General features: G+C 40.4%; 1 protein-coding gene across 1 annotated transcript; it reads right to left on the reverse strand.

Moving 5' to 3' along the window:
- Positions 1–477: 477 nt before the first annotated feature.
- Positions 478–24,576, reverse strand: LOC116052619 (neuronal acetylcholine receptor subunit alpha-3-like). Its single transcript, XM_031303431.2, has 7 exons — positions 24,315–24,576; positions 7,599–7,738; positions 7,463–7,507; positions 7,257–7,366; positions 6,848–7,055; positions 3,573–4,574; positions 478–2,158 (listed from the first exon to the last, which is right to left on the reverse strand). Exons 1-7 carry the CDS (start codon positions 24,370–24,372, stop codon positions 2,033–2,035), a joined length of 1,689 nt encoding a protein of 562 aa, XP_031159291.1. The 5' UTR covers positions 24,373–24,576; the 3' UTR covers positions 478–2,032.
- Positions 24,577–25,776: the final 1,200 nt, after the last annotated feature.

A 25,776-nucleotide genomic window follows, 5' to 3' on the forward strand; every position in this document is an offset into this window, starting at 1 on the left:
GATGGACACTGGTGCTTGCTGTTGTTAACAAAACTTTCACTTAATAAGACAGGTCTTTACAGAGGTTTAGAAACAATCACCAAGACTGTTATATAACGAGAAAACACACACCAGAATCATCTGTCACTGACAGATATTTGGCTCTTGTGCTGTTTGCTAAAACTAACACATCCAGAAGTGAAAGAATTCTGTACAGCAAATAATGCTCTTTTTGGTTATATTTTCAAATATAACTTAATGCTATAGATGCTTACCAACAACAGCTCAACAAAAAGTGTGTCTACTGCTGTAGGTGAACACAATAAAAAAATACAATTCCTTATAAATACATTGGCTAATATTGCCTCAATATTATAGTACATAAACTCAATAATTATGCATTTGACCAGACCTGCCTGTTGACTCTACTGTATAGTAGGAAACTGGAGCATCAGAGGAAGCACTCACAAATACAGGGAGAAGATAGCAACCTCCACACAGAGTTTGAGTCCAGGACCTTCTTTATTATTAAATAACATGAGACCGTTTGACTTTTTTTATCTTTTTACAAGTTTAATCTACATTTCAAAGAGATTCTATTGATTGTAAGTTTGCAGTGAAGTTGTGAATTCATGTGCGATGCGTAATTATTAAACTTAAGACCTTTACACACCAACTCCGAAATTGTTGCACGTTTAATAATAAATGCAACTTCACATTGTGTCAATCATGTCCACACACCGAATCCGAAATCTTTGGCGATCATTAGTTTTTGGAACAGGTTTGGTTTTTTTGTATTAATCAAAAGCCTTTAGAGAGATGTTTGACCCCCTCAGAGACACCGTACATGCAAAACGTCATTATCCAAAATGGCATCTGATAAACTGATTAACATCTTCCAACGCAAAGCACTTTATGATAAACAAAGTAAAGAATACAGAGAAGCAGAATTTAAAGATACGCTGTGGCAGGTGATTGCAGAACAGCTTGGAAAACCTAAGGATGTATGAAAGATTAGAAAGCGATTAAGCTCTAGGCAGCTAAACGATAGCTTCTTGCTAATGTCATTCATTAATTAGCCCCGTTTGGGACGAGCGCTATTCATTGCACCCACATACATGTAATAACACGCATCAGACTCAGTGTGCAAGGTTTCTGTGCGTAATAATTTTTATAGGATGACCCCATACGAAAAAACATGAACTTGGTGTGCAAAGGCCGGTTTAGTGTGAGCACGTGGAAAACACATTTTGTGTGTACAGCCATATCTCATCTCAGAAGCCATACATAACTCTTTTGTATTTTACAAACGTATATACAGGTGCCAGCCATCAGATGACCTCCACATCACAACATCATACTTATTATTACTAGCTATCAGTATTTGTCTTTAACACAGAAATGATATACTATATTTCTCAAAAGTATGTTGTCCTTATTGCACTGGCCTACAACGACAAAGTCCTACTGCAAAACTCACAAAGGTATTTAGGTATTCCTTCCTGTTTATTAGGACGTTCTGTTACCTGACATTGTAACATATTGTATAAGACTGTACAATAACAATGTATTTTTCAGTAAAACACAGAATGGAAATGCAGAAAAGAACGAACAAAATTGAAGAGATAAGCTGTAGACAGGGGCAGGTCAGAATATGGCTGAGGAGAGGAGAAAAACTGAAAAATGGAAAGAGGAAGGAGAGCAGATGTGATTATGATGTCAGAAAATAACATTGATGGAGAGGAAGAGACTGGGTAACAGCATTGCATGCACATTGAGAGGGCAAGGCAAAGATGAAATGGGGAAATCAGGGTAAGTCATGTGAGGAAACAGCTGAGAGCTAGAAGTGATGTCTGATGATGGAGTCCCAGAGAAGAGCATGAGACAGAGAGAGGAAAGACAGAATGCCAGAAAAGGAAAAAGAAGACAGTTCAGTGTTTGATGTGAAAGAGCTGCAGGAGGGATAATTCCCAAAGTAATTCAAGTGGGATAAAGTGACAGACAGACATAGACACAAAAAGAGGGACAAATGGACAGGACAAAGACGAATTTCTCATTGAAAGAAGCTAATGAGTGGCTGGAGGAAGAGTCCCACTGTTCCCAGCACACACACTGTCACAAAAACCCACAGGAAGATCCTGTCGATGACCATGGCAACATACTTCCAGTCGTCCTCCACCTGAGGAAAGGAAGGAAATTTATGTGTGTATAAGTAGGAATAAATACAAAATATCGATGGCACACAAATACATAGGCAGTAGCACTTTCCTTCTGAAAATAGTCCCAGCAACCTTTGCTTAATGGTAATTGTGAAATGTGATGTGATGTTACTGTGTCAACACTACAGCTGCAGGTCTAAAAGGTGTGTGTGTGTGTGTGTGTGTGTGTGTGTGTGTGTGTGTGTGTGTGTGTGTTTATCTGAGGTTCTGTGTTTATGTGTAAAAGAGGCTGACAGAGTATCCCTTGATCAGCCAGGTGTGGATAATAGGATCATGGCTGCACTGACCATAATGCCATTGTGTCCTATAGAAGAAGCTATTCTGCATGCATCAAAGAAAGATCCCAGCTTTGCTAAGAAAAGATGGAGCTGAAGCAACAAACATATCAGGGCCATCCAGAGTATGCAGGAGGCGAATGCAAAGCTTTCCATCTGCAATACACAAGCAGCTTTACACTCCCTTTATAGTGCTGTGTAAATGGTTTATACATATTTTACTAAGCTAGGTAAAAATTCACACACTGCAGAGATAACACACATACAGCATAGCTTTGCTGTGTTGTGTACATTGTGGGGACTGAGTCTGTGCACACCAATATTGGAACAAAACTCTGGTCCCCACAAGGTTAACCATTTATTTTAGGGCATTAGGACTAGGTTAAGTTTAAGAAGTCACACAGCCTCTGTGATGGCCTTCTAGTTCTGCCAGGTCATGTCTTTTCCTTAGCTCATGCTTGTGTCTCCCCTTACTACAGCTCCTGGTAGGCAGATGTATTAGTGCAACTGGGTGAATACAGAAATGCATTTTTTCTCTTACTCCTTTTCTGGCTCTGCACCACATCTTCCTTTTGTTTTGTTTTATTTATCCTTAATTTACCCCACACAACACCATACATTCACTCACAAACACCACTGATCTACTGAATAATCATTTCACACAGTTAATCAGTATATTTGACTACTTTTGTAAATAAATTTGTTTCAATTTCACCATCACAATCGTGTGTATTTATTTCCTTTTTTTCAGGTTATAGCACCCACACTGAATGAACGCAATTCAGTACAAGTCCCCATAAATATAGTAGTTAAAGGTTATGTTTGTGTCTTTCTGCTATATGTTTGTGTTTGTAGTTGCAATTTAGGACTGTATCTATAACTGTGAGTTCATGGTCAAGATACAGCAAAGATGTCTCGACACTAATGTGACTCTGTTGTTAGTGGCAGTAAAAATTATAAACAGAAATATATTATTTACTGATATGATAAAGTTTGACTGCTAAGAATATAGTGCCACACATATACGTATAAAAATACTATTAAGTATTGTTTTATTATGCAGTTATCGTTTCAACACAGACAACTCAAGCTTTTGTACCTCTTTAGCTTTGTTGCGAGTCCTCATGTTCTCTGCGATGTACTTCACGCTCTCTATGGCCTGCTTGATCTCTGGAGACACCACGGAGAAGGCAACAACAGCATTTACAGCCGAAGGGGCATTTAGTGGCCTCGGCACCTTGGGCAACTCTGACTCCTGGGGCACCTGGGTCGGAGGTGCCTGTGGGGGGGGAGGAGGAGGAGGAGGAACCATTGGGGGAGGGACAGGAGTCGGTACCTCCTTGCCTCTGTAGGGGCACCTCCTGTTCATATCCCGGCTCACGTCACGGTTCATCTCACCGTACTCCACACAGTTCATGGAGCTGCCAGCTGAGGCGGCCCCTCCTACTCCTGTGCAACCATCCAGCGGTGCACACGCTACACCCCCAGTTATACCCCCGACACTCACACTTCCTGAGCCACTTCCTCCTCCTATGCTGTTCTTTCTCTTTGTGTTTCCCCCGCTGCTCCCTCCTGTAATACTGGCAGGGGGGGAGCAGCCCTGGTCGATAGGCCGCCTCATCAGCATCACCCTGGGCAGCACCCCAAGGAATACAGACCTCACCCACTCCGGCATAGTGTGAGTCATAGGGGTTCGGTAGTGGACATTCAGCACAAAGACAGTGATGACGATGCTGAGCGTGACAAAAATCATGGTGAAGAGGAGGTACTCCCCGATCAGAGGGATGACAAGTGATGTCGAAGGGATGGTCTCAGTGATGACCAGCAGGAACACAGTGAGGGAGAGGAGGACGGAGATACACAGGGTGACCTTCTCGCCGCAGTCAGACGGGAGGTAGAAGACCAGCACTGTGAGGAAGGAGATGAGGAGGCAGGGGATGATAAGGTTGATGGTGTAGAAGAGAGGCAAGCGGCGGATGTAGAAGGAGTAGGTGATGTCCGGGTAGATCTCCTCGCAGCAGTTGTACTTGATGTCGTGCTTGTATCCTGGTGCGTCGATGATCTCCCACTCTCCACTTTCCCAGAAGTCTTTCAGGTTCACCTGATGAAATACAAATATGAAGTTAATAGAAGTAATTCTGAGGGAAACATGTTTTAAAACCAACAGCTTTTGTGTGAAAATGAATACAAGTCAGTTTAAAGAGACAAAAGAAGTAGGTAGTTCAAATGTTCAAAAGTTGCCACTTGTAAATTGTGACACATCACTAAATGTTTTATGGCATGAAAGGATAAAATGATTTAATAGAACTTGCTCCCCTTTTGTCTTAAAAGATGATATGAGCACATAAATGGTATTTGTGGCTCAGTACTTAAACCTTCCTTGTAATATGAAGAAAAAAAAAAAGACCTCTTTAAAACCTCACTGGAGACATGCCATGTACCAGTCTGCTTCAAGTCCTCCACCATCATCCTGGTCCCCAAGAAAACAAGGATCACAGGACTGAATGACTACAGACCCATCGCCCTGACCTCTGTGGTTATGAAGTCTTTTGAGCGTCTTGTTTTGTCTCACCTCAAATCCCTCACCGACCCACTCCTGGACCCCCTGCAGTTTCCCTATAGAGCAAACAGGTCTGTAGATGACGCAGTCAACACGGCTCTTCATTTCATTGTCCGGCACCAGGACTCCTCAGGATCCTACGCTATGATCTTGTTTGTGGACTTCAGCTCTGCCTTCAACACCATCCTCCGGGCTCTGCTACAGGACAAGCTGACCCAGCTGCACGTGCCTGACTCCACCTGCAGGTGGATCACAGACTTCCTGTCTGACTGGAAGCAGCATGTGAAGCTGGGGAAACACGTCTCTGACTCTCTGACCATCAGCACGGGCTCCCCTCAAGGCTGCGTCCTTTCCAATATGCTCTTCTCCCTGTACACCAACAGCTGCACCTCCAGTCACCAGTCCGTCAAGCTCCTGAAGTTTGCAGACGACACCACTCTCATTTGACTCATCTCTGGTGGGGAAGAGTACGCCTACAGGTGGGAGATTGACCACCTGGTGACCTGGTGCAGTCAAAACAACCTGGAGCTAAACGCTCTGAAGACAGTGGAGATGGTTTTGGACTTTAGGAAGGACGCATCCCCAGCCGCCCCCATCACCCTGGGTGACTCCACAGTCAACACTGTGTAATCCTTCTGCTTCCTGGGCTCCATCATCTCCCAGGACCTCAAGTGGGAGCTGAACATCAGCTCCCTCCTAAAAAAAGCACAACAGAGGATGTACTTCCTGCGGCAGCTGAAGACTACTTCTACACTACGCTGCTGCCACTGCTAAGGACAAGGGCAGACTGCAGCGCATCATCCGCTCTGCTGTGAAGGTGATTGGCTGCAATCTGCTGTCTCTCCAGGACCTGTACGCCTCCAGGACGCTGAGACGGCCAGGAAAGATTGTAGCCAATCCCTCTCACCCCGGACACAAACTGTTTGAACCTCTCCTCTCTGGCAGGAGGCTGCGGTCCTTCAGGACCAAAACCTCACGACATAAAAACCTCACCAACAATGCCCCGGACCCCCACTGACACTGACTTAAACCCCTCCCCATCTCTAGTCACTACACTTGCACTTTGCATTAACCTCCATTCTGGACTGTACACCTGCCCATTGCGGATACTATATTTGTACTATATATATGTGTTGTATATTTGCATATTTGTTTTGTTGTATTTATTGTTTAGATCATATTAATGTTTATACAGAGATATTTAACAGGGTTTATATATATCAGAGTTACTGCAGTGGGGCCACCAAATTATTGTTATTAGTAGTAGTATTAGTATGTTATTAGTGTGAAAGTTTTTTCAAAAATTTAAATGTACCATGAATCCAACATATTAGCAATATAAATCAGCCTATTTGTGAGAAAAAAAACATTAATGAGTAAGGTAGTCACTAATGTAGCCATCCACAGGTACAGTGAATCCAAAGGACTGGTTGACGTTAAAACAACATTTTTTTTAATAACTTAGTATTCTATGCACTAAAAAAGTATGTATAAAGGCTTTAGGCCACCCTACATGTTATTGCAGGCCCAGTTTCATATGCAACTTCCTTTTATACACTATGTAGTAGGGGGTCCCTGCTCCAAAATGTTGAAGACCCCTGGTTTATTAATTAATTAATATGTTTATGTTTTATGTATGCACCAACCACCAAGGCAAATTCCTTGTAAGTGTAACTTACTTTGGCAATAAACCTGATTTTGATTCTAACAAATATAAATAAAATATTGTGTTGTAAACATGCCATGTAGAACACATTTGCATGATTTCTAGATGACCAGGATCTCTCCCATAAGACCCAGAGACGCCCTCTGACCTTTGAGCCAATGAGCACAAGGTCAATCTTGGCCTTGTCGTAGGTCCAGGAGCCAAACTTCATAGAGCAGTTCTGGTAGTCAAAGGGGAAGTAGGTGATGTCCATGGGGCAGGAGGATTTGAAAATAGCTGGAGGAATCCAGGTGATGGTGCCATCAAACTTCAGCAGAGCCTTGGTCTTGTCTTCCACGAGGAAGTCACCTACAGCACTGCAAGAGATGTAAATACCATTTTACTTAAAGGCCATTACAACATTTAACACAAAAGATCAGAAGATGGAGAGCATGAGTAAATAAAATTAGTATGTGTACGAAGAAGAGTAAAGAAAATACGAAAAATTTAGAGGGCTAACTCTGAGTATTCGGCAAGCTGAGCATGGAGTTCTTTTGCATTTGGGCACTAAAACTTACTTGTTGTACAAAACAATGTCTGGCCTCCAAATTTTATTGGATGGAACTCGTATGAACTCAATCCCATCGTAGTCAACAGGGGCCCATTTAAGTTTGTAGTCGTTCCACACCTAAAAGACAGACAAAACTTAGCATGAGTAAAATACCTGACAGAAAAATAATGTGTCATCATTAATGACATCACATAAAGGATAAACGTCACTCACATGTCTCAGCCACAGATTGGTTTCCATAATCTGATTCACCTCATCCTGTAAAGACAAAAGGGTGAATTAGTACCAAGGAAAAAGGATGCTTTTATAAAACATATGATTTCTTTGTTGTTCATTATCCACTTCTTACCACTTTGACCAGTTGAGACATGGACACCTCAAACTCCACTGTGACTGGATCCGATACATTCTCCACTGGCCGGATGAACTGGTTGTACCTCCTGAACAACCTCCGAAATAATCTGTCCTCCCCCTTCGATGAAAAACAGCCTGATAATAGAAGACGAGAAAACAGTTTAACCCTTAAATACATAGGTGTGTTTTCAAACATTCCTACATACCTTGGGTCTTTAGAGACCCAGCACTTATATAACGTGGATCAAGACATATATTAAAATCATATTGGAAAGGGTGTAATATAGTCTCGGGTCACCAAAGTCCTGTGGTATGCATTTAGAGGAATTGAGAGAAGGGAAAACATTGTAATGGGGATCATCAATCAAATGCAGAGGTGACTTAAGATGTAGTTCCCTTACTGAGCACTCAATCTCAGACTGTACTGAATTATATTCATGAAGTCCCAACTTTGCTCTAGAATTTCCTTTTCAACAAAATGTTAATTTTACTCCTTCTAAAGTGTATTTTAGGGTATTTGGGAAATCCTGAGTGGAGATGTTAAAGGTCAGTTCAACCAGTCGTACATACAAAATGTAATTATTTATAAGCTTAACAATAATAAATTACCTTGTGTGCCATTCAAGATGTCCTTTCAACGGATTTAAGGATGTGTCTTTTACAATAGCCATCTATGGGTTACAACGGATTTGCTATTTGTCATTGCAGTTCTGTAGTTAAGTAGTAAAATTGGAAGTAAAGATGATTCTGCCACACAGTATCCAGAGTTCTTAATGCCTTCGTAGGGACCCTAAATCAGGCTTCATGTCCATGTTTTTCTATGCTTGCTTATGGTTCACATTGATGGTCAAAAGTTGGTAATTGCCATTTTACATTTGTTGTGGTCACAAAGGTGAACCAGTGTTGGTGTCGGGGAGCCGCTTAAGACAAAAAATGTAAGTAAATTAGACTTGACTTAAAGTCAGCCACTCAAAATGATTAAAGTCTGCTAAAGAAAAAGATAGAGATGGTTGTTCTCATATCAAGGGGTCATTTCACCAGAAAGCCTTTAGAAATGTTTCACTCTTTCAAAAGATATTGAGAAATAGAAAATTAAGCAAGGAAATAGTCACATTGAATCCACATCATCTTCAAAACAGCTTCAACATTTTCCCACTGTCTTCATTTTCACTTTGTAGCTCCCACAGACAGACAAATAAACCTATATGTGTCTAGATTCCATTGAGGGTAGTTGGGAAGATGTGTTTTAGTTTGATTCAGATTAAATTACCCTTTAACTGTTTAATTAATGTCTCTTTGTTCTAGATGGGGGTGAAGGCTGTGAGAGATCGAAGTGCGTTTTGAGAGGTGTTTATATGGCCTGTTTACAGAGGGAAGACAAAGTCTGCAAGCTTTTAGAAAATCTCCAAACACAAGATGCTTTAAGCATTGGTGTGCCATTGGCCAGTTTTAGTCTGAAGAAGTCTGTGTGTGTGTGCAGGCTTTGTAAGTCTGGACTGAAGGTCATATTGTGGAAAACCGCCACAAGTGGTGCCTGGAATGGCTTATAGTCCCACGCCTGTCCAAGCAGAAAATGTTGCCTCACTTGGGACTGCACACACTCTCACCACCAGCATGTCAGAACAACTGAGTCAGTGGCTTCAATTAGCTATATCCTCTACACAGTACGTTATCATAGAATAACATGGAAATGAACAGAATCTCTCATCCTTTAACCTCCTATGTGTCTTCATCCCATTTTTCTGTGTCATGTCCCTTTCTCTGTTACCCTTTTCTTGTGGGTAGCTGGTACGTTTGGCCATTTCAATGTCAGAACTCCATCACACTTGCACTTAGTGAGTGGCGTGTACCATTTTAGAGATTGAGGAGAATGTGCTTCACCAAAAGGGCATATGGGTCACAGCCCATATACACACAAATAGCCACATTAACTGAAAAGGCAAAAGGTTTTCTTGGCAACAACTAAATAAAATATGGGTACTTTGATGGAACACTTTCTTTCTGTGTGAGTCAGTTATCTTTCTACAAACCAGAAGCTTGCAAAACTATTTCACAGCCTTACTTTGATTTCTTTCCCTGTCAAGTTACTCTTGATCATCTTCAAAGAGCATATCTTAAAGTACTCATATTATACTCATTTTCAGGTTCACAATTGTATTTAGAGGTTATATCAGAATAAGTTTACGTGGTTTAATTTTCAAAAAACACCATATGTTTGTTGTACTGCACATTGCTGCAGCTCCTCTTTTCACCCTGTGTGTTGAGCTCTCTGTTTTAGCTACAGAGTGAGGCATCTCACTTCTATTCCATCTTTGTTGGGAGTCGCACATGCGCAGTAGCTCGGTAAGGACTACTACCCAATCAGAAGGAGAGTATGAGGGCGTGCCCAGGGGCGCAACTACCCAATATCAGAGGGGTATGCAGCAACAATTTTGCCCCCCCCCCAAAAATAACAAAAAAACAAAACAACACATCATGTATGGGGTTTAAATAATAAAGGTTTATTTTAAAGTATATCAGCCACTGTAGGCCTAGCATAATTATAAATAATTATATATATATATATATATATATATATATATATATATATACTTTATTTTCATTACAATAAATAAATCATCATTGATGGCATTCGAGCATATGCGTTGCGGATGTTTACATTTGCGTTCTGATTTGTTTACTACATCCCCGCTGTCAGATATAGGCTAATTGTTATATTTCCTACATGTGCCGGGTTTTGATACAGAAATACATTTTTCATTCTCAATGGTAAGATTAGCCTAATAGCATATAACAAAACATGTTAAATTATTTTGATTTGGCATTGGAAGTAATCAGACTTCATCTGTAAGCAACACTTATGTTAAAGTGCAAAATGAAACGAATGTGAGGAGGACTCGGAACTTGAACTGGACATTTAGTTTTGTGTGGTCTAATAGAACTCCTACCTGATGTCATCTCTACTTGATGCCATTGCCGACCTCATGTCTGTCTCATTCACTCCTTGCCTGTGTTCTTCTCCACTAAGACATATTGTCAAACAAACATTATGTAATATATTTTCTATATTAGTTTTTCCATATTAATAGTATTAAGAAATGAATCTGTTGGTATCAAATGGCTCCCCCTACACTTCCACCTAATGTTAGACCTACCTGTTGCCTTCCCCTGTCTTTCCTGATCCACCATCCTCACACCTGAATAAAATGAACTCACTGTTAAATATAGCAGCCTAAATTCAATTCTTATCAGCCTAGTGATGGCATCTGATAAGACAACTATTATGCAGTAAGGTTGTGCTGCTGTTGAAATTACATTCACATTTTGGATTTTAAAAAATACAAATATGGAGAGCCACTTAGCACAGACCTTTAAAGAGAGAGATGTGACCCTGTAATTACAGCTTCTGTGTCACCCAACAGATGTAACTATAGCCTGTATATCTGACAGCACAACATGAACAGCTAATGGTAAAACAAAATCTATTAATATGTTTTCCAGCTTCTTGTCATTTATTGTGCATGCTACCTTATATTTACCAGTTGTTATTTTACATTAATAAAATTGAGATGTCATGCATGGGATTGGTACCATAGGGTTTAACCAAAATCTAAATGTAGCTATCAGCAACATTGGTTTGCATTAAGCTAGCTAAGCTTTTCTGTTAACATGAATATTTGCAAGCCTCCAAGCACAGACGTCACACTTTAAATCCTACCTGTTGCCTTTCACCATCCACTTATTTAACTGCTGTCGCATCTCTAGACGTGCCATCTCCTTTTCTCTCTTTCTTTTTCTATTTTTAGCCCCCGATAACTCACTACTCACGCTCGTACCTGCTCGCTCGGTGCAAAATATAAATTAAAAAAAAATATATATTTTTTTATTTTTCATTTTTTTTACCATCACTTTGGTGCCTCCATGGTGCTGCGCCCCTATGCGCCGCATATAGCGCATACCCACTTTTTGCGCCACTGGGCGTGCCATGCTAGCAGCTAGGCGAGCATTATAACATGTGTTACAAAGTGACGCACGTTCGTCATGGAAATAAAGAGCTGTTTGGGGCAGTTTGTACAGTGTTTTCTGTTGGAGATGGTAAGTGCCTTTGGGGTACACTTTGGGATTTTTCCCTTTGTAAACCTAGAACGTGCACAAAAAGATATATAACACAATAAAGAAAAGGGAAAAAGCCAAAAAGTATAATATGAGCACTTTAATAAATTGTAGGTAATGTCTTTACTTAACCTTGTACAGGGAGAAACAATAATATTGTGTAGGTTATGAACGTACAGATTCAACCCATTCTAATGAACAGGTTTGTATGATATCATATGAAAACATATGCACAAGAATTTGTATGATATCATTCGAAATTACGGCGACCGCCAACAGTTTAGCCGACCAGTAACAGTTAAGTTTAGCCAACAAAAGGTGACTGTGAGCCGGGTACAAGTCACTGTAAGGTGACAGTCGTGACAGTGGCTGTTACAGTTAAGTTTAGCCGACAAAAGGTGACTGTGGTTCATGAGAACAGCCTGTCATATTACACAATTAGTTGACCTATGCTAGCATGGCCGGACTTCAGTATTAGTAATGTGCATGTCTTCCACTGCCAAAAGACACTATACCCAACGCATTCACATACCTTAGATAAAAATGGACTTTCAGTAGGATGGTACTTTAATTAAACATCTTTCTTTTTAGGAACCTACAGTATATGCTGAAATGTTATTTCATATTTTGTCCATACAGTAAAGTCATAAAGCCGTTCGTCCATCGGGAGTACCCGTAGATGAATATCTTGCAGACATCTCAGATTACGGTCTGTCTGGTTTTTCATTTTAGGAGAGTTGTTCAGTTGCTCATGTTCACAAAATCAGACATGCTGAAGCCGGGGAAATAAAAATGTAATTGAAGTTTGTCCCTTGTTAGTTTGTTAGAATCTAAATCTGAAGCATGTTAAGCAATGTTACAGAAACACAGTGAACATCCCCTAAGATTTTTACATTTTACAGGTTTTAAATTTTAATTTAACCTCACAGGGGGGCTAACACAGCTCAGGGGTAGACCTAGCTGACCGAGCTAAAATATTCAAAAACACTCACAACACTTACATAATCACAACATCTGGTGCACATTAAAAACAATGACCAAACACAGATATGACTCTGGACAATATTTAGTCCCACATAAAAATGAACAGAATGCTGCAGCAAAAGGGAGTATATGCAACAATGTATTCCTATATTACACTTTCAATACATTTTAGATCTTTATCCCTCCCTCCCTCAAGTTCATATAGAGCACACACAGTGGGGTGCAGACTAGTGGAGGCATAAGCTATTCGTGAAGTCCACTGATGAAAAGATGAATGTAAATGAAAATCAGGTCGCAAAGCCTTTTCCCCATCATGTTTATTCCCCCAACCATTTCCCGCATCATAGCTTTCATCAAACTAACCACCCTGATCAGGATCACCACCCTGATGAAGGCAATGTAACCAGAACCATTTGGGGATTTTATCTTACTTTAGTGAAGTTGTTAGTCTCATTGTAACAGGCAGAATTATCCTAAGAAGTTAACTAACTAAGATAATTAAAACCTGTCAGATCTAGTTCTCTACGGGTAAGAATTTGCATTATACTAAAGTGGCTTCAAAACTCTGAAGAGGTTTTCTGAGGTCACTGGTATAGAAGAGTTGAGTCTTAAAGCTTAATGAAAAGGCCTCTCTCCTGAGATGCTTGTGTAATTTCAGCTCTTGGTACCTACCTTTAAAACTGCCCGCTGCTCCCTGATTCACTGCACTCACAGAAAGTTGTTTAAGCCTCTAATTGGGCGAGGGGAAACCAGGGCAATTATAATCAGTCAATTAATTGGACCTTTTGTTCACTGTGACAAAAGAAAATTAAGACAATATTTTTTTTTTCTCTGTTGGCCAGTCACTAATTCCCTTCTTTGCTCTGCCACTGAAGATCTTAACTGTCAACTTAATTTAAAGAAAATTAATTATAACCTTTGCCCTTTCACCTCAGTTAATTCTGCACACACACTGCTCACTGCACTCATGTACAGCATTTAACGTAAGGGTTTAATTTGTGTGGCACAGAGAGCATTTATGAGTTTGCATGTGAAAGTAACAGACAGTGAGCGAGTTAAAGTTAAAATCCAGAGCATTTCCAACTGGTCCAGCTGTGGAATTATATTTTCAACATAATAGGTTTATAAAGCTTTGATATATTACACTCAGATGATGTATATTTTATAGCAAAGCTAACATGTCTCGCAAAAGTGCACAGAGACACAAGACTAAGAATCTACAGCCATGCTCACAATGCTATATAATAATGTTCAACATCTTAGTGTTAGCATGCTAACATTAGCTAATTAGCATTAAACACAAAGTTCAGATGAGGCTGATGGAAATGTCATTAGTTTTGCAGGTATTTGGTCATAAACCAAAGAATTGGACGAAGTGAAATGTCGACCTGATGATAAAACGTAGCCAAATGAAAAGTTTAGGAATCACCAAAGTTTACAACTTATCTTGACGGGGACATAAATGTCTGTACCAAACCTCATAGCAATCCATACAATAGTTGTCGAAACATCTCACTCGAAACGACAAAACCTCATCGTGGCATGAGAAAAAGTCAGAGGATCACCAAAGTCATGAAGATACATCATCTGGGGTCCATGAATGTCTGTACAAAATGTTATAGCAATGTGGTGAACTAAGCAACATTGCTAGAGCCACGTTGCAAGCTACCAACATAATGTGTCAGTTCACTTGTCTCAAGCTTTAGAAGAAAGTTGTTAATCATTGTAGACAGAACTGCCTTTGCCTGTGATGATGAAAACCACATAAAATCAACTTGGCAGTTCATTTTACCAGACATGTATTTTTTCCCTCCTCTGCCTTTGTGATTTGTTAACAAAGTGATGAGGCTTTGTTCTGACGATGAAACCAAGTCAAGCAGTCATGCATTTCACCCTTAAATAACCACATTGATTTAGGATTAGCAAGCCAAATGTGAGTTTGTCCCCGTCTCCCGTGGCTCCAGGAGCTCAAAGCTGCAGAAAGAGCTGTGGCCTGTGGGAGGCTCTTTGATCAGGCATGTGCTTAACAGGATGAGCCTAGGAGCAAGTGGTGGACACTATGAACTAATTACCCTCCAATAATACACTGCTGACAGTGTGTGAGTGCATGGAAAAAAAAATACAAAGAGAGAGAAACAGAGAAGAGAAGAGATAGGAGGAGTAAAGTGACAGCAAGAAGAAGCCGAGAACAGCTAGATAGCGTGTCTTCGCTCTCCAGGGTTTTTGATGGCCTTACTGTGACATGCTGAGTGACGCATAATTTCTACAGTGATTATTGTATGTGCTGTGACCATCCTATTAAGCAATACAGTGCATGTTTTAACCTATGTGTCTTCATGTATGAGGGCTTGCCTATATATTGTACATACGTAAAACTGTGTGTGCCCCTATGTGTACGCACATGTTCCTATTTATGTACAGTATGTCCACTCACCTATGATGCGACTCACTCTGAACAGCATATGATTTTTTTCACTGATGCATGAAATTCAATGGCTCCTTGCCTTCATGCTTTCATCTGAGAAGATGTGGGAGTTTTGAGGTCAGATTCTCTGAGTATAAGATATTATCAGTGTAAAAAAAAAGAGGGCATTTCTCCAAATGTAAATATGTTCTAATAGGACAACAGCATATTTAAGTAGCTCAATCCCATAGAATGTTTATTATAAACACTTAGAATAAAACTTAGGCAGGTGGAACCTTTAATGCTGATATCTACACAACATCAGCCTAATAATGGCCATACTTGACAGGCGTGGGGTGTTGGAAACGAAAAACAATAAATGTATATTGTGTAGTTAAATTTTAGCGTAACACTTCCCTCACATTCACTCTTATGTGTCACACAAACAGCAAAGGGAGTTTCATCCCCTCTATCTCAAGATCAAAAGAGATGACACCAAGTGAACACAGTCATCAACACAAGCCCCTATGAAATTTCCCTAAAAAATAAATGAGATAAACAACAAAGAATTCAGATGCTGTTTATGTCATTTAAACTCATCCATTGAATTCATCCACAGCATTGATGAATGAGATGAGTAGATAGACAGATAGTCAGGTAGCCCACCAGGCAAACATGTGGATGTGAGGGAAAAATAAGTGAGAGCTTATTAAGAAAATACAACTCAATACTTAGAGAAAAGGTGAATGACAGATTCAACAATGTGTGGGACCGATTATCAGCATAAACGGCTGGGATTACCATATATTACCATATATTTGCTTATTAAAGTAGCTACATATTGTCACATTTCTAGAAGTTCCTATTGCAGCAGGAGCTAAAAATGCACTGCTGCAACACTCAGTTTGGGAGCTGTGTCTGTCTTCAGAGGGAGGTTGTGGTGGTTCTCTACAGTGCAGCTGTCACAGCTGCAGATAATAGAGTAATCAGAACTAATGTCGGATTATCTCCACTGCAGTGAGGCTGGAGAAGGCCTGTTGATCATGTATGCCAGCAGCCTTGAGTGAATCAGTATTGAGTAAAGGTTTTGAAAACCTCCGTGCTTCTGTGGCCCAAGTCCACAACAAATCTTGTATCTTTCCCCCATCTTTTCAAACCAATGGGAAAGCATGTCTTTTGTACAATATACGTCTTAATCTCAACACAATAGGCAACTCTGGTGTCAAGAGATAAACTACATGAAAGATTGAGTAAAATGACAATATATTCCTGGATGTTCAAGCGGCGCTGCTATAAACTATTCAGTCCCTTCACATAGAGAACTGTGTTTCCATTCTAGGTCAAGGAACCAGAAAGAACCCATTCAGGGAAGATGAGCAGGTGCCCAATGAGAATGAGTTGTAATAAAGCCGAGTAGTGGGAAAGGAGTGAGACACAGTAGATCAAATGACTTGATAGGTGCAAGTATTGTTCAGGGCAGAGTGAAGAACTGAGGCAGCAGGAGCTTCTGAGTGTTGAGATCCTGCTCTTCCGTATTGACAAGAGTCTCTTAAGATGACAATGAAGATGCAGCTTCCTCCCTCTGGAGAAACTCTGGAGTAGGTAGCTGGCTGCAAAAACACCTTCATTTCCCCGCTGGGGATTAATAAAGTCATCTATCTATCTATCTATCTATCTATCTATCTATCTATCTATCTATCTATCTATCTATAACCAGCACATGCTAGAAATATTACATTTTCCACTGTTCCCATTGACCTAAAATATTTTAGGATCCATCAAGAGGAACAAAGAAAATATGCTGGGCAGTGCTATTTTCCATGACCCAGATGCAGTGTTGGGAGTAACGTGTTACATAAGTCACGCAATTACAGTAATGTATTCCTTTTTTGCGGTAACGCAGTAATATAACGCATTACTAATTAAATTTCGGTAATATTATACTCGTTACAATCTCAGTAACGCAAGTTACAACGCATTTTAACGCAACATTTAGTGGTGTATTGTTTTTTTAAGAATTCACCAACACTGCGAAACATTTCTTCACAGGAAAAAAAACCTGTGAGTGTTATTTCCTGTCGCTGTATTCGATGGTTGAGATGACTGCAGAGACAGATACATTTGCGAGATGGATATTATTTTCAGGAGTTATTACGCTGCGTTGAAGTTTGGCTATTTTCAGACATCAGAGTGCTTTCAACACCTCAGAGATCAAGTTCAAACTAAACTAAGAATTCAACGAGACGACTGCAGACATCCAAAATACAGAGACCAACATCACTCTTGAAAATTGCAAAAACAGATGTGGGATAGAAAGACAACAACACCTGAAACACAAGATTCACGATGGGAAACTAATAGGGGTGTAAGAAAAAATCAATATTTTTTTTTTTTTAGTTTACGTGCAAAAATATTCATGTAAGACAGTGGTTCACGTTTATGTTAATGTTTAAACCCCCTACCGCTAAATGGCTATGCTGAGATGCACCACTAGTATCCTTGCCTAACAGTGCCTAGCAGTGCCTGACTTTTTGCTAGAAGCTAACAATGTAGCTATGGCTGATCTTTGGCCTACTTTAGCATATAAATATTTGCTCACTAAGAACCTGTGAACCACAATCCCAAACTGGCAGTTTGATTTTGATTTACTGAATTGTTTACATAAAGTAAACTTCTTTGACTTTTATGCACAGCATGTCTTTTTTTAAATATTAATTTTTCTAAAAATGCTTTAAAAAAATCCCAATATATCACCTTACACACAGTATCGAAATATATTGCAATATATTGAATCGTGACTCATGTATCATGATACGTATCGTTTCGCCATATTCTTGCCAATACACAGCCCTAGAAACTGCGAAATGTATTACTGATTGTTATATGGACCTATGAGAAGGAGAGCTTGACTCTTGTCTGTTAATTAACCATCAACGTTAAAAGTTGTTGAGCCTCGACTTCAGTTCCAGTACCAAGACAACAAACACACTTAGCTACTGGCAAACATGTCGATAAGGAAGTTACGACATAATTTATGTGATAACAACTTGGGGTAACTAAATATAACAATAAATAATGCCATGACATGCAAGAGCCTTCATTGTGTGTTACCAGCTTGAAGGACATAAAGTGCACATGGGACACATGGGCAAACACATGGATTTAAAACAACTAATGAAAAGAAAGACTGAGGCCAGTCAATAGAAAATTTAAACAGGTAAGGAGGAGAAGAAAAGTGGGTGCAAAATGCTCAAATATCCCTGTCATCCATCTGCGGTATCTGTTGTTATGCTCAACCTTTTCTCTAGCTTCCTATTTCTCACCCTTTCTCCCTCCATCCTTAAGCCTGTCTCAGTTCATCGCCAGCACCGAAGACCTGGATGTCCCAGAGGAATCAGGCAGCAGGGCTGTCTGGAGGAGGATGTCTGTGTATGTGTGTGAAAGAGAATAAAAGTGTATGTGTGGTGTTGGTTGGAGGGGAGTATGATGGTTTAAGCCAATCCATAGGGGGTGGAATAAGTCGGCTGCCTCTGCCTGTGGTGGTTACACCGTGTGTGTGTGTGGGATAGGGGTTTGGTTGCAATAATCCCACGACAATCACGTTAAGAGGATCCTCAAGCCACTGCACACTCCTTAAGCCACACGCACAGTAACATACACACTGATTGCCTGTCAGACTTTAATGCAACTATATTGCTTCTGGGAGAGCAACCAGGTTGCTGTTCTGTAGTTCCAAGCTCAGAGGAGCATTTAAGTCTGGAAGAAGAGCAAATATGCTTGATGATGCTGCGATGCAAGCAGACAACTCCATACAAGCAGACTTAGATAGAAGCCACAGGGGCTTAATATAAACCATTTTGAATACTGGTGAAAAAAAGAACATTTCATTGTTGGCCACATGACAACCTCCATTGTGAAGACTCAGTTGTGAAGACTTTTTTTTTTCATTGGAGTATTTTTTAAATTATTATCACTGCACTGCACTTACTGGTCTCTTAAGCAAAACTTGTTTAAAAAGGCAGATCCTCTTTCAGTCCCTCCAGGATTTCGCGATGTTGCGATCGTAACAATTCACGCAAATTCAAACCAATCACCGTGAATTTGGTGCGACACGCATTTTTTACCAATCACTGCAACTTTTACGCAAATTTGACCAATAACCGGAGTTTCCCGCGACTTCAACCAATCCCAGCAGTACCACGTGCCAGACTTTGCGCAGTATGTGACTCTGAGCCGTACTCTGAGAGCCACTGACCAAGTGAGAACGGGTGGACGTAACACACGTACATTGCCAAATTCATTTCCTTGTTTCTGATATGAAGACGAGACGTGTGTGACTCGAATATCTCACATTTACAAACAAAACATACAGCAAAAGACCGTGCAAAAGATTTCAGACAGTTCCCCCCGCAACTGACGCGCGCACACACACACAAACACACACGGTGGATGCAGGACAAACCAGAGATGAGACGTACAGGATGACCTAAATTGAGGACAGCGCCGCTCGTTATTGTAAGTGCAATGATAAGTTAAAGTCCAATAAGTACTTTATCAAACCATATGAATGTGTGTCCCAGGCCAGGTTAGGAAATGAACTAACAATGTAAAGATCAAGCCACACATATGTTCAAATTTGATTCATTCAATAAATTATAATTTTTTGTTTGGTAAGGTTACTAGGAATACTCAGCCCAGAGTAATTTTATTCTCCCCGAAACAAGTTTCCTTTTTATTTTTAAAGAACTATACCAAATAAAATGAAAACTTTTTTTGCAATTTTCGCAAACTTCATTGCAACAAACATACAAAAGACATCCCAACTTTTAACACATTTTTTTTACAAACGCTCCCACAAAATCAGGCATTTTGGGCCGCAACAATCTCAAACAACGGCCACGAAATCCTGGAGTGACTGCTCTTTACACTGTCGACACACAGCTGCAGCCTATTAAAAAGCACTGTAAGATAAAGGGTCAAGCCTGAAACATAATGCGGATCAGATCAGTATAATGCAAGCATGGCTGGACAATTCTTTCAGCTATTTCTACTGGAGAGGTTGCAGGCTGCGGGGAAATGCATTATGCAATTTCACTCATTTTAATCACTCAATACTGAAACTATCCCATCCTGAAATATGTTGTTGTGCCCTACAATAATCACATAGGCTGTGACTTAATTGTGAATGCCATAACTCCAACTAACAGCTCCATGCTGTATACAGATCTCCCGCTCCTTACCTCCTAGCTACTCCAGCCAGATTCGACTAAAATACCTCAATCCCATGGTCTGCAGGATCAGCTTTTCCTCCGTTATCCTTGATGGCATGAGACAATACCTTCTGTAGCCTGCTAATCGGACCCCCACTGGGAGTGTGTGTGTGTGTGTGTGTGTGTGTGTGTGTGTGTGTGTGTGTGTGTGTGTGCGCGCGCATGTGTCAATGTGTTTTTTTAAGGGACTTATCTGCATACACAGCCCCTGTACAGAATCATACAAAAGCCCACACAGTCAATGAGAGATTGAGGGATGAAAAGGAAGGGTTGAGGTAAGGTGGACAGAGTGGTGGTTAGAGGACGGTGAGGGCAAAATACTTCTGTTTTCTGGGGTTTTCCATCCAAATAGTTAAGTTAACCACCTCTAACAAACAGGAGCACAGTTGATTTTCTCTCACTTGAGCAAAATCTGCTCTACTGTGAAGAGCATTGACACTGTCATCCCTTCACGGCACCAATTTCTTGTTCCTTTTGAAATTTGCCCAGTTCAAGGGCGAAGCGACAAAGCAGTTAGCTGTAGCAAATCTCTCTAGCTGAAGAGAATGACATAGTGAGTGAGAGAGTCCATCCCACGTGTCATACGGCGACACATCCCTTTCCCTCACATCTGGGACAAACTCACTGCTGCCATCTGGGCTTTAAAGTGAAAAAAAACTGGCAGTGATTCAACCTAACGCCAGAATAATTATTCCTCCCACAGTTTGTTCAAAGTGCACTGTCATTCCCAGGAAAAAATGTCTAGTTTGTATGGGACAAACCAAAGAAGACTTTTAGTATGAGATATACCCACCATGGCTATGGCTATAACACAGTAACTACACATTTGGTCAAAATTGAGTTAAGACCTGAATATGACTTTGTGTCTGTCTTAATATATAAAAAATAGAATGCCATTGAAATGAACAACTTTCCGTAAAAACAGCTTAAGTGAAAGCTAGCTGGTGAGATAGCCCAGGCTGTCCTTTATTTAGGCAGTGCCCTCTACTGGCCGTAGTGATTATGACCGGAGAACTAGTATAAAGTATAAAACCGTGAAAAATGCAGGACTTTCAACCAGGGGAGCAGCGTTTGTGTCCTGGAAGAACTTTAGGGACAAACACAAAAATTCACCTGGGAAACAAATGTTTGTGTCCCATAAGTACTAATTAAGTTGAGCTGTGTTTTAACCCAAACAACAAACTTTTTTCTGATCTTAACTAGTCGTTTTGGTGCTAAAACTTAACTTCACGTTGCCATTTCAAAGTCACCTTTTGTCGGCTAAACTTAACTGTCACGCTCGCTATCACGACTGTCACTTCATGGTGACCGGCACCCATCTCATAGTCACCTTTTGTTGGCTAAACTTTACTGTCACGTAGACCTAATGGTGACCGGTCGCCATCATTTCTTAAAATATCATACAAGTTGTTGTGCATAGGTTTGACATTAGCACCCGCCAACCCTCCAAATGTGGGTAGATTTCGGCAGTGACGGGTAACACAGTCACTCTCACTAGCCTCTTTGGCAGGTGGCATGCCTTTATATTGTAACACTGGTGACTGGAGTAGCCTACTGTGCCACCGCCCGACACAGGAACACAGCTGTGACCGAGTGTGCAGCGCCAGCCCACGGCCGGAGTACGGTGGCCAATACGGCACACCAGACCAGCAAGTCACTGTGATTCCTTAAAATATCCCCCAGCGCTCTGTTCAGCGCATGCAAAAAGGATCTTTACACACACATTATCAGAGCTGAATATTTGATGACTGCAGTGTTATATTTTATGTAGTCTTGATTTAGGTGTTTACAGTGCTCATTTACATTAAAAAGGGTTGTAAATCTGGTTCTTCAAGTTAATTGTAGCAAACCATAGTCAACTTTATTCAAATAAAACGTAATTTTTCACAAAACAGCAGCTAGTGAAATTGCTGAGTGGCTAGTAGCTTTTGGAAAACCACTAGCCACAGTGGCTGGTGATGTCAAGCCCTGTTTGTGTACAATATCATAGGAACCCATTGATGAGAATGCGTTGGATAGCCGCAACTAGCCTGAGCTAAAGACAACACTTACTTACTTTTTTTCATCTAATTGAAAAATAGAAATCTAATGAACACACAATTCAGTTTGTTAATCCACAGGTACTTAAATGAGGCAGCAATGTTGAAGAACAAAACCCCATCTCTGCTAATGGTAACTAGGACAGGCAGAGATACGTTTAATTCCTATGAGCTATAGATCGTAAATAATCAAATAAGGGTCAAGAAAGCTGTAATTGTTAGTCTATACCGTTTCCTCCCCATTGCATTCTGTGAAGATTAACCAAAGGCAGAAAAAAATCAACCTATAGGCATAAAACCTGTACTGTATGGTCACACCGTTTACCAGACGGCCTGAACATGTTTCTTCTTCTTTGTTTTCTGCTTTTGTGGGGCAGTATAGGAATTCAAGTTTCAGCAACAGAAATCCAAAGAAAAAGACTGACTGACAGGTGTTGAGGTGCAAAACCAGCAGTGAACACTTAGAACACAAAAATATATATTACCACTTTAAAGCGATTTATTTTATCTTCCATATAGATAGACACCCATTATGCACCCTTTGCTGAAGATGATTCCCCAAGCAACCTGTATCTGTGTACCCTTTGTGGTTGTGAATAAGATGAAATTCAGGATTACAATAACTATTCAGTAACATGTGAACGGAGCATTAAAGCATTTAACCATTTAACCATTCTTTGTTCTGCTCTGGGTCCCCTGGGAGCCACTCAAGGACCCCACTTCAAAATCAGTTTTTTTTAAACACACAGGAGACTGGCAGCCTTACGTGAACCAGAGACGGTAGAAAATAGAAAATATATGTAGAGGGATTTTCAGAAAAGAAGAGAAAGAAATTGATGACACAGAGAGCAAAACAAAATACAGACAGTGATCCAGCTGTGATTTAATGTCACTGCAGACATTAAATCAAACCACAAGGGAAACGAGTCTTGCACGTAAATGATTGCTGTAGCATCAACATCTATAGTTGCTTTTGTCCTTCAAGTATCACTGGCAACCATCCACCTACTTAAATGTCCTTAAGCAAGACACTGAACCCCAACAGCTCCATTACATCTGGCCTGTAGCTAACCCTGATCTCTGGCCTCTGTAGATGGAGAGAGCCCTCAACATCTGGAGGATCCAGGAATGAAATCAACATCGGTATTCATTGAGCTGCTGCTGCTGCTGGAGAAACGTATTTCATCCATGTGGCGGCTCGTTTTTGCGCATGTATGGCTGCTTCTCAGTAGCTCCAGGGGATGAGGTGTCAGCTTTAATGAGACATGTCACGATCACAGATCATCATGTCCAAAAGGAAACTAAACACTAAGTCCCTTCCTGCAATGTTTCAGTGGCGATACAAGTTTCTATAGAATATAGGATATTATAATTCCCAGGCACGTGGGTTTTATCAGGCAAGCACATTACTAAGAATGGAAAAAACAATATTATCTCCCTCCTTCTGAGGTAGAGCATGTCTTTTGATAGAGCAGCAAAGGATGCACTTAAAATGGGGGGGGGGTTCAAGATCAGCTCTTGATTTTCTGCTTTGAGTTGTGCGCTCCTGAGCTTTCAACGACTTAATAATTTAAGAAGTATGTTGAATATGTTGTACAAACTGCCAGTTGCAGCAGTTAAACGTATTTATCATCACGCTTAAGTTTCGTTTATAACCATGTTTACGCTTGGTATATCATTTTAGTCGGTTGGGCAAAAGCGCTGTTTGTTTTTACGGATCTCACGGAGCGCAAAGGGGAGGTAACTCGAGGTGGGGTGGGGGTTGGCTAAAAATAATTTAAAAGCAATGTATTGAGCACATGTCACATGAGCTCTAAATAAGGTGATAGTACTCCTAAAGTAACTAGTATAATGCTACTTTTTGCGAGCCCAGCATTGACTGACGGCGCGCTGTGTCTTACCTTGCGCTGCGAGGAGCATCAGCAGGAGGGCGGTTGTTAGTTTCCTGGAGAAATCCATTGATACATTGGCACTTGACGATGCTTTCTGAGGATAAAGATGATGCTGATGATTGAAGTCTTGTCAGTAACGCATTACAGACGTCTGTGAAGCCTTAAGATTCGAGCAAAATTTTCCTTTACGCTCCCGAGCGTGGAGATGTTGGACTCGTGGTGCGCTCTCCCGACATGAACAACTTCTGTACGCCTTCCTCTCTCCCCTCCCTTCGTCCCCGCGCGACACTCACAACACCCTCTCACCCAGGGGCCAAAACTAGCGACCTGACTCACAGTGACTCACATGTGATAGGCTAAGTTTGGAATAATGGTTTTCAAATATGGCTCTAGGACCGCCAGTGCCACTGCATGTCCATTTCAACATTGAATCTAATATTTAGTTTTGCAATCCTGTTTCCTTAAAAAAATTACAAGTTTGATTGCCTGATTAAGTTTAACATATTCAAAATGATCTATCCACTGTATATGTCTGTCTGATTGAATAATGTAGATGTGTGTAAATAATTAGCGTCATTTCTCAGAAAATTGAAAAGAAACTAAAATACAAACCAAAGAATTATTCTCACTTCTCAATATAATTCTATCGAGTAAGATGCAGCAAACACAAGCGCGCACACACACACACAAGCACGCACACACACACACACACACACACACACACACACACACACACACACAAACAGTAAGATCACTTATTTTCACTGCCGAGCTGTAAATGACCTATTTAGTCACTTAATTGATTTTGTACGCATAACAATGCACAGGCAGCTTAAAGCATTAGCTGCTCTATAATAGAGTCTTGAAGGCTGCAGAGTCTGCCCAATTCAAATAATGGAATGCTATTAATGCATAGCAGCAGCATGTAAAATTGCACGGTTGAACATGCAAGTCCAGACTAATATCATCTTTAAAAGAAAACATGCACTAGTAGTGGGTTTTACACACTGAAGTAAACATTAGAATGAATATACTTAACATCTTACATTTGTAGTTTTGCTCTGCGCTATGCTTTGAGTTTGGAGAGTAAAATATAACAATCCTTCAATTCGACATGTTTTTATCCTATCACTGAGAACAGCATACAGATATGCATCCAAAGTATCTTCTTTGTGTTCGTCCAACATCCTTAAATTCATCTTTTGTAAAAGAAAATCAGTGCATGCACTGTAGTGATGTGTTATAATGCAACAAATGACAGGATGGACAGACAGTAATAATTCATGAAACTGTGTGCTTGTGTGCATGTGTGTGTATACATGTTTTAGTATTCAGCAGCATATGATGTATTTGTGCCACATATTCACTCCTCTAAACCCACTTACTTTGCAGAAAAACTACTACTATATCTAACGAGTTTATACTTGTACATATACACACACACACACACACACATATCAGTGTGGACATG

The sequence above is a fragment of the Sander lucioperca genome, chromosome 1 (assembly GCF_008315115.2).
Source record: "Sander lucioperca isolate FBNREF2018 chromosome 1, SLUC_FBN_1.2, whole genome shotgun sequence".
Taxonomy (NCBI): domain Eukaryota; kingdom Metazoa; phylum Chordata; class Actinopteri; order Perciformes; family Percidae; genus Sander; species Sander lucioperca.

What these genes read in the sequence shown, in the direction of transcription:
- LOC116052619 (XM_031303431.2), bottom strand. Translation starts at nt 24,372, where the DNA reads ATGGATTTCTCCAGGAAACTAACAACCGCCCTCCTGCTGATGCTCCTC. An exon ending in CCAATCTGTGGCTGAGACAT is followed by an intron (nt 7,367 to 7,462) that starts GTGAGTGACGTT and finishes TCTGTCTTTTAG; the next exon opens with GTGTGGAACGACTACAAACT. An exon ending in TTGTGCTCATTGGCTCAAAG is followed by an intron (nt 4,575 to 6,847) that starts GTCAGAGGGCGT and finishes GTATTTCATCAG; the next exon opens with GTGAACCTGAAAGACTTCTG.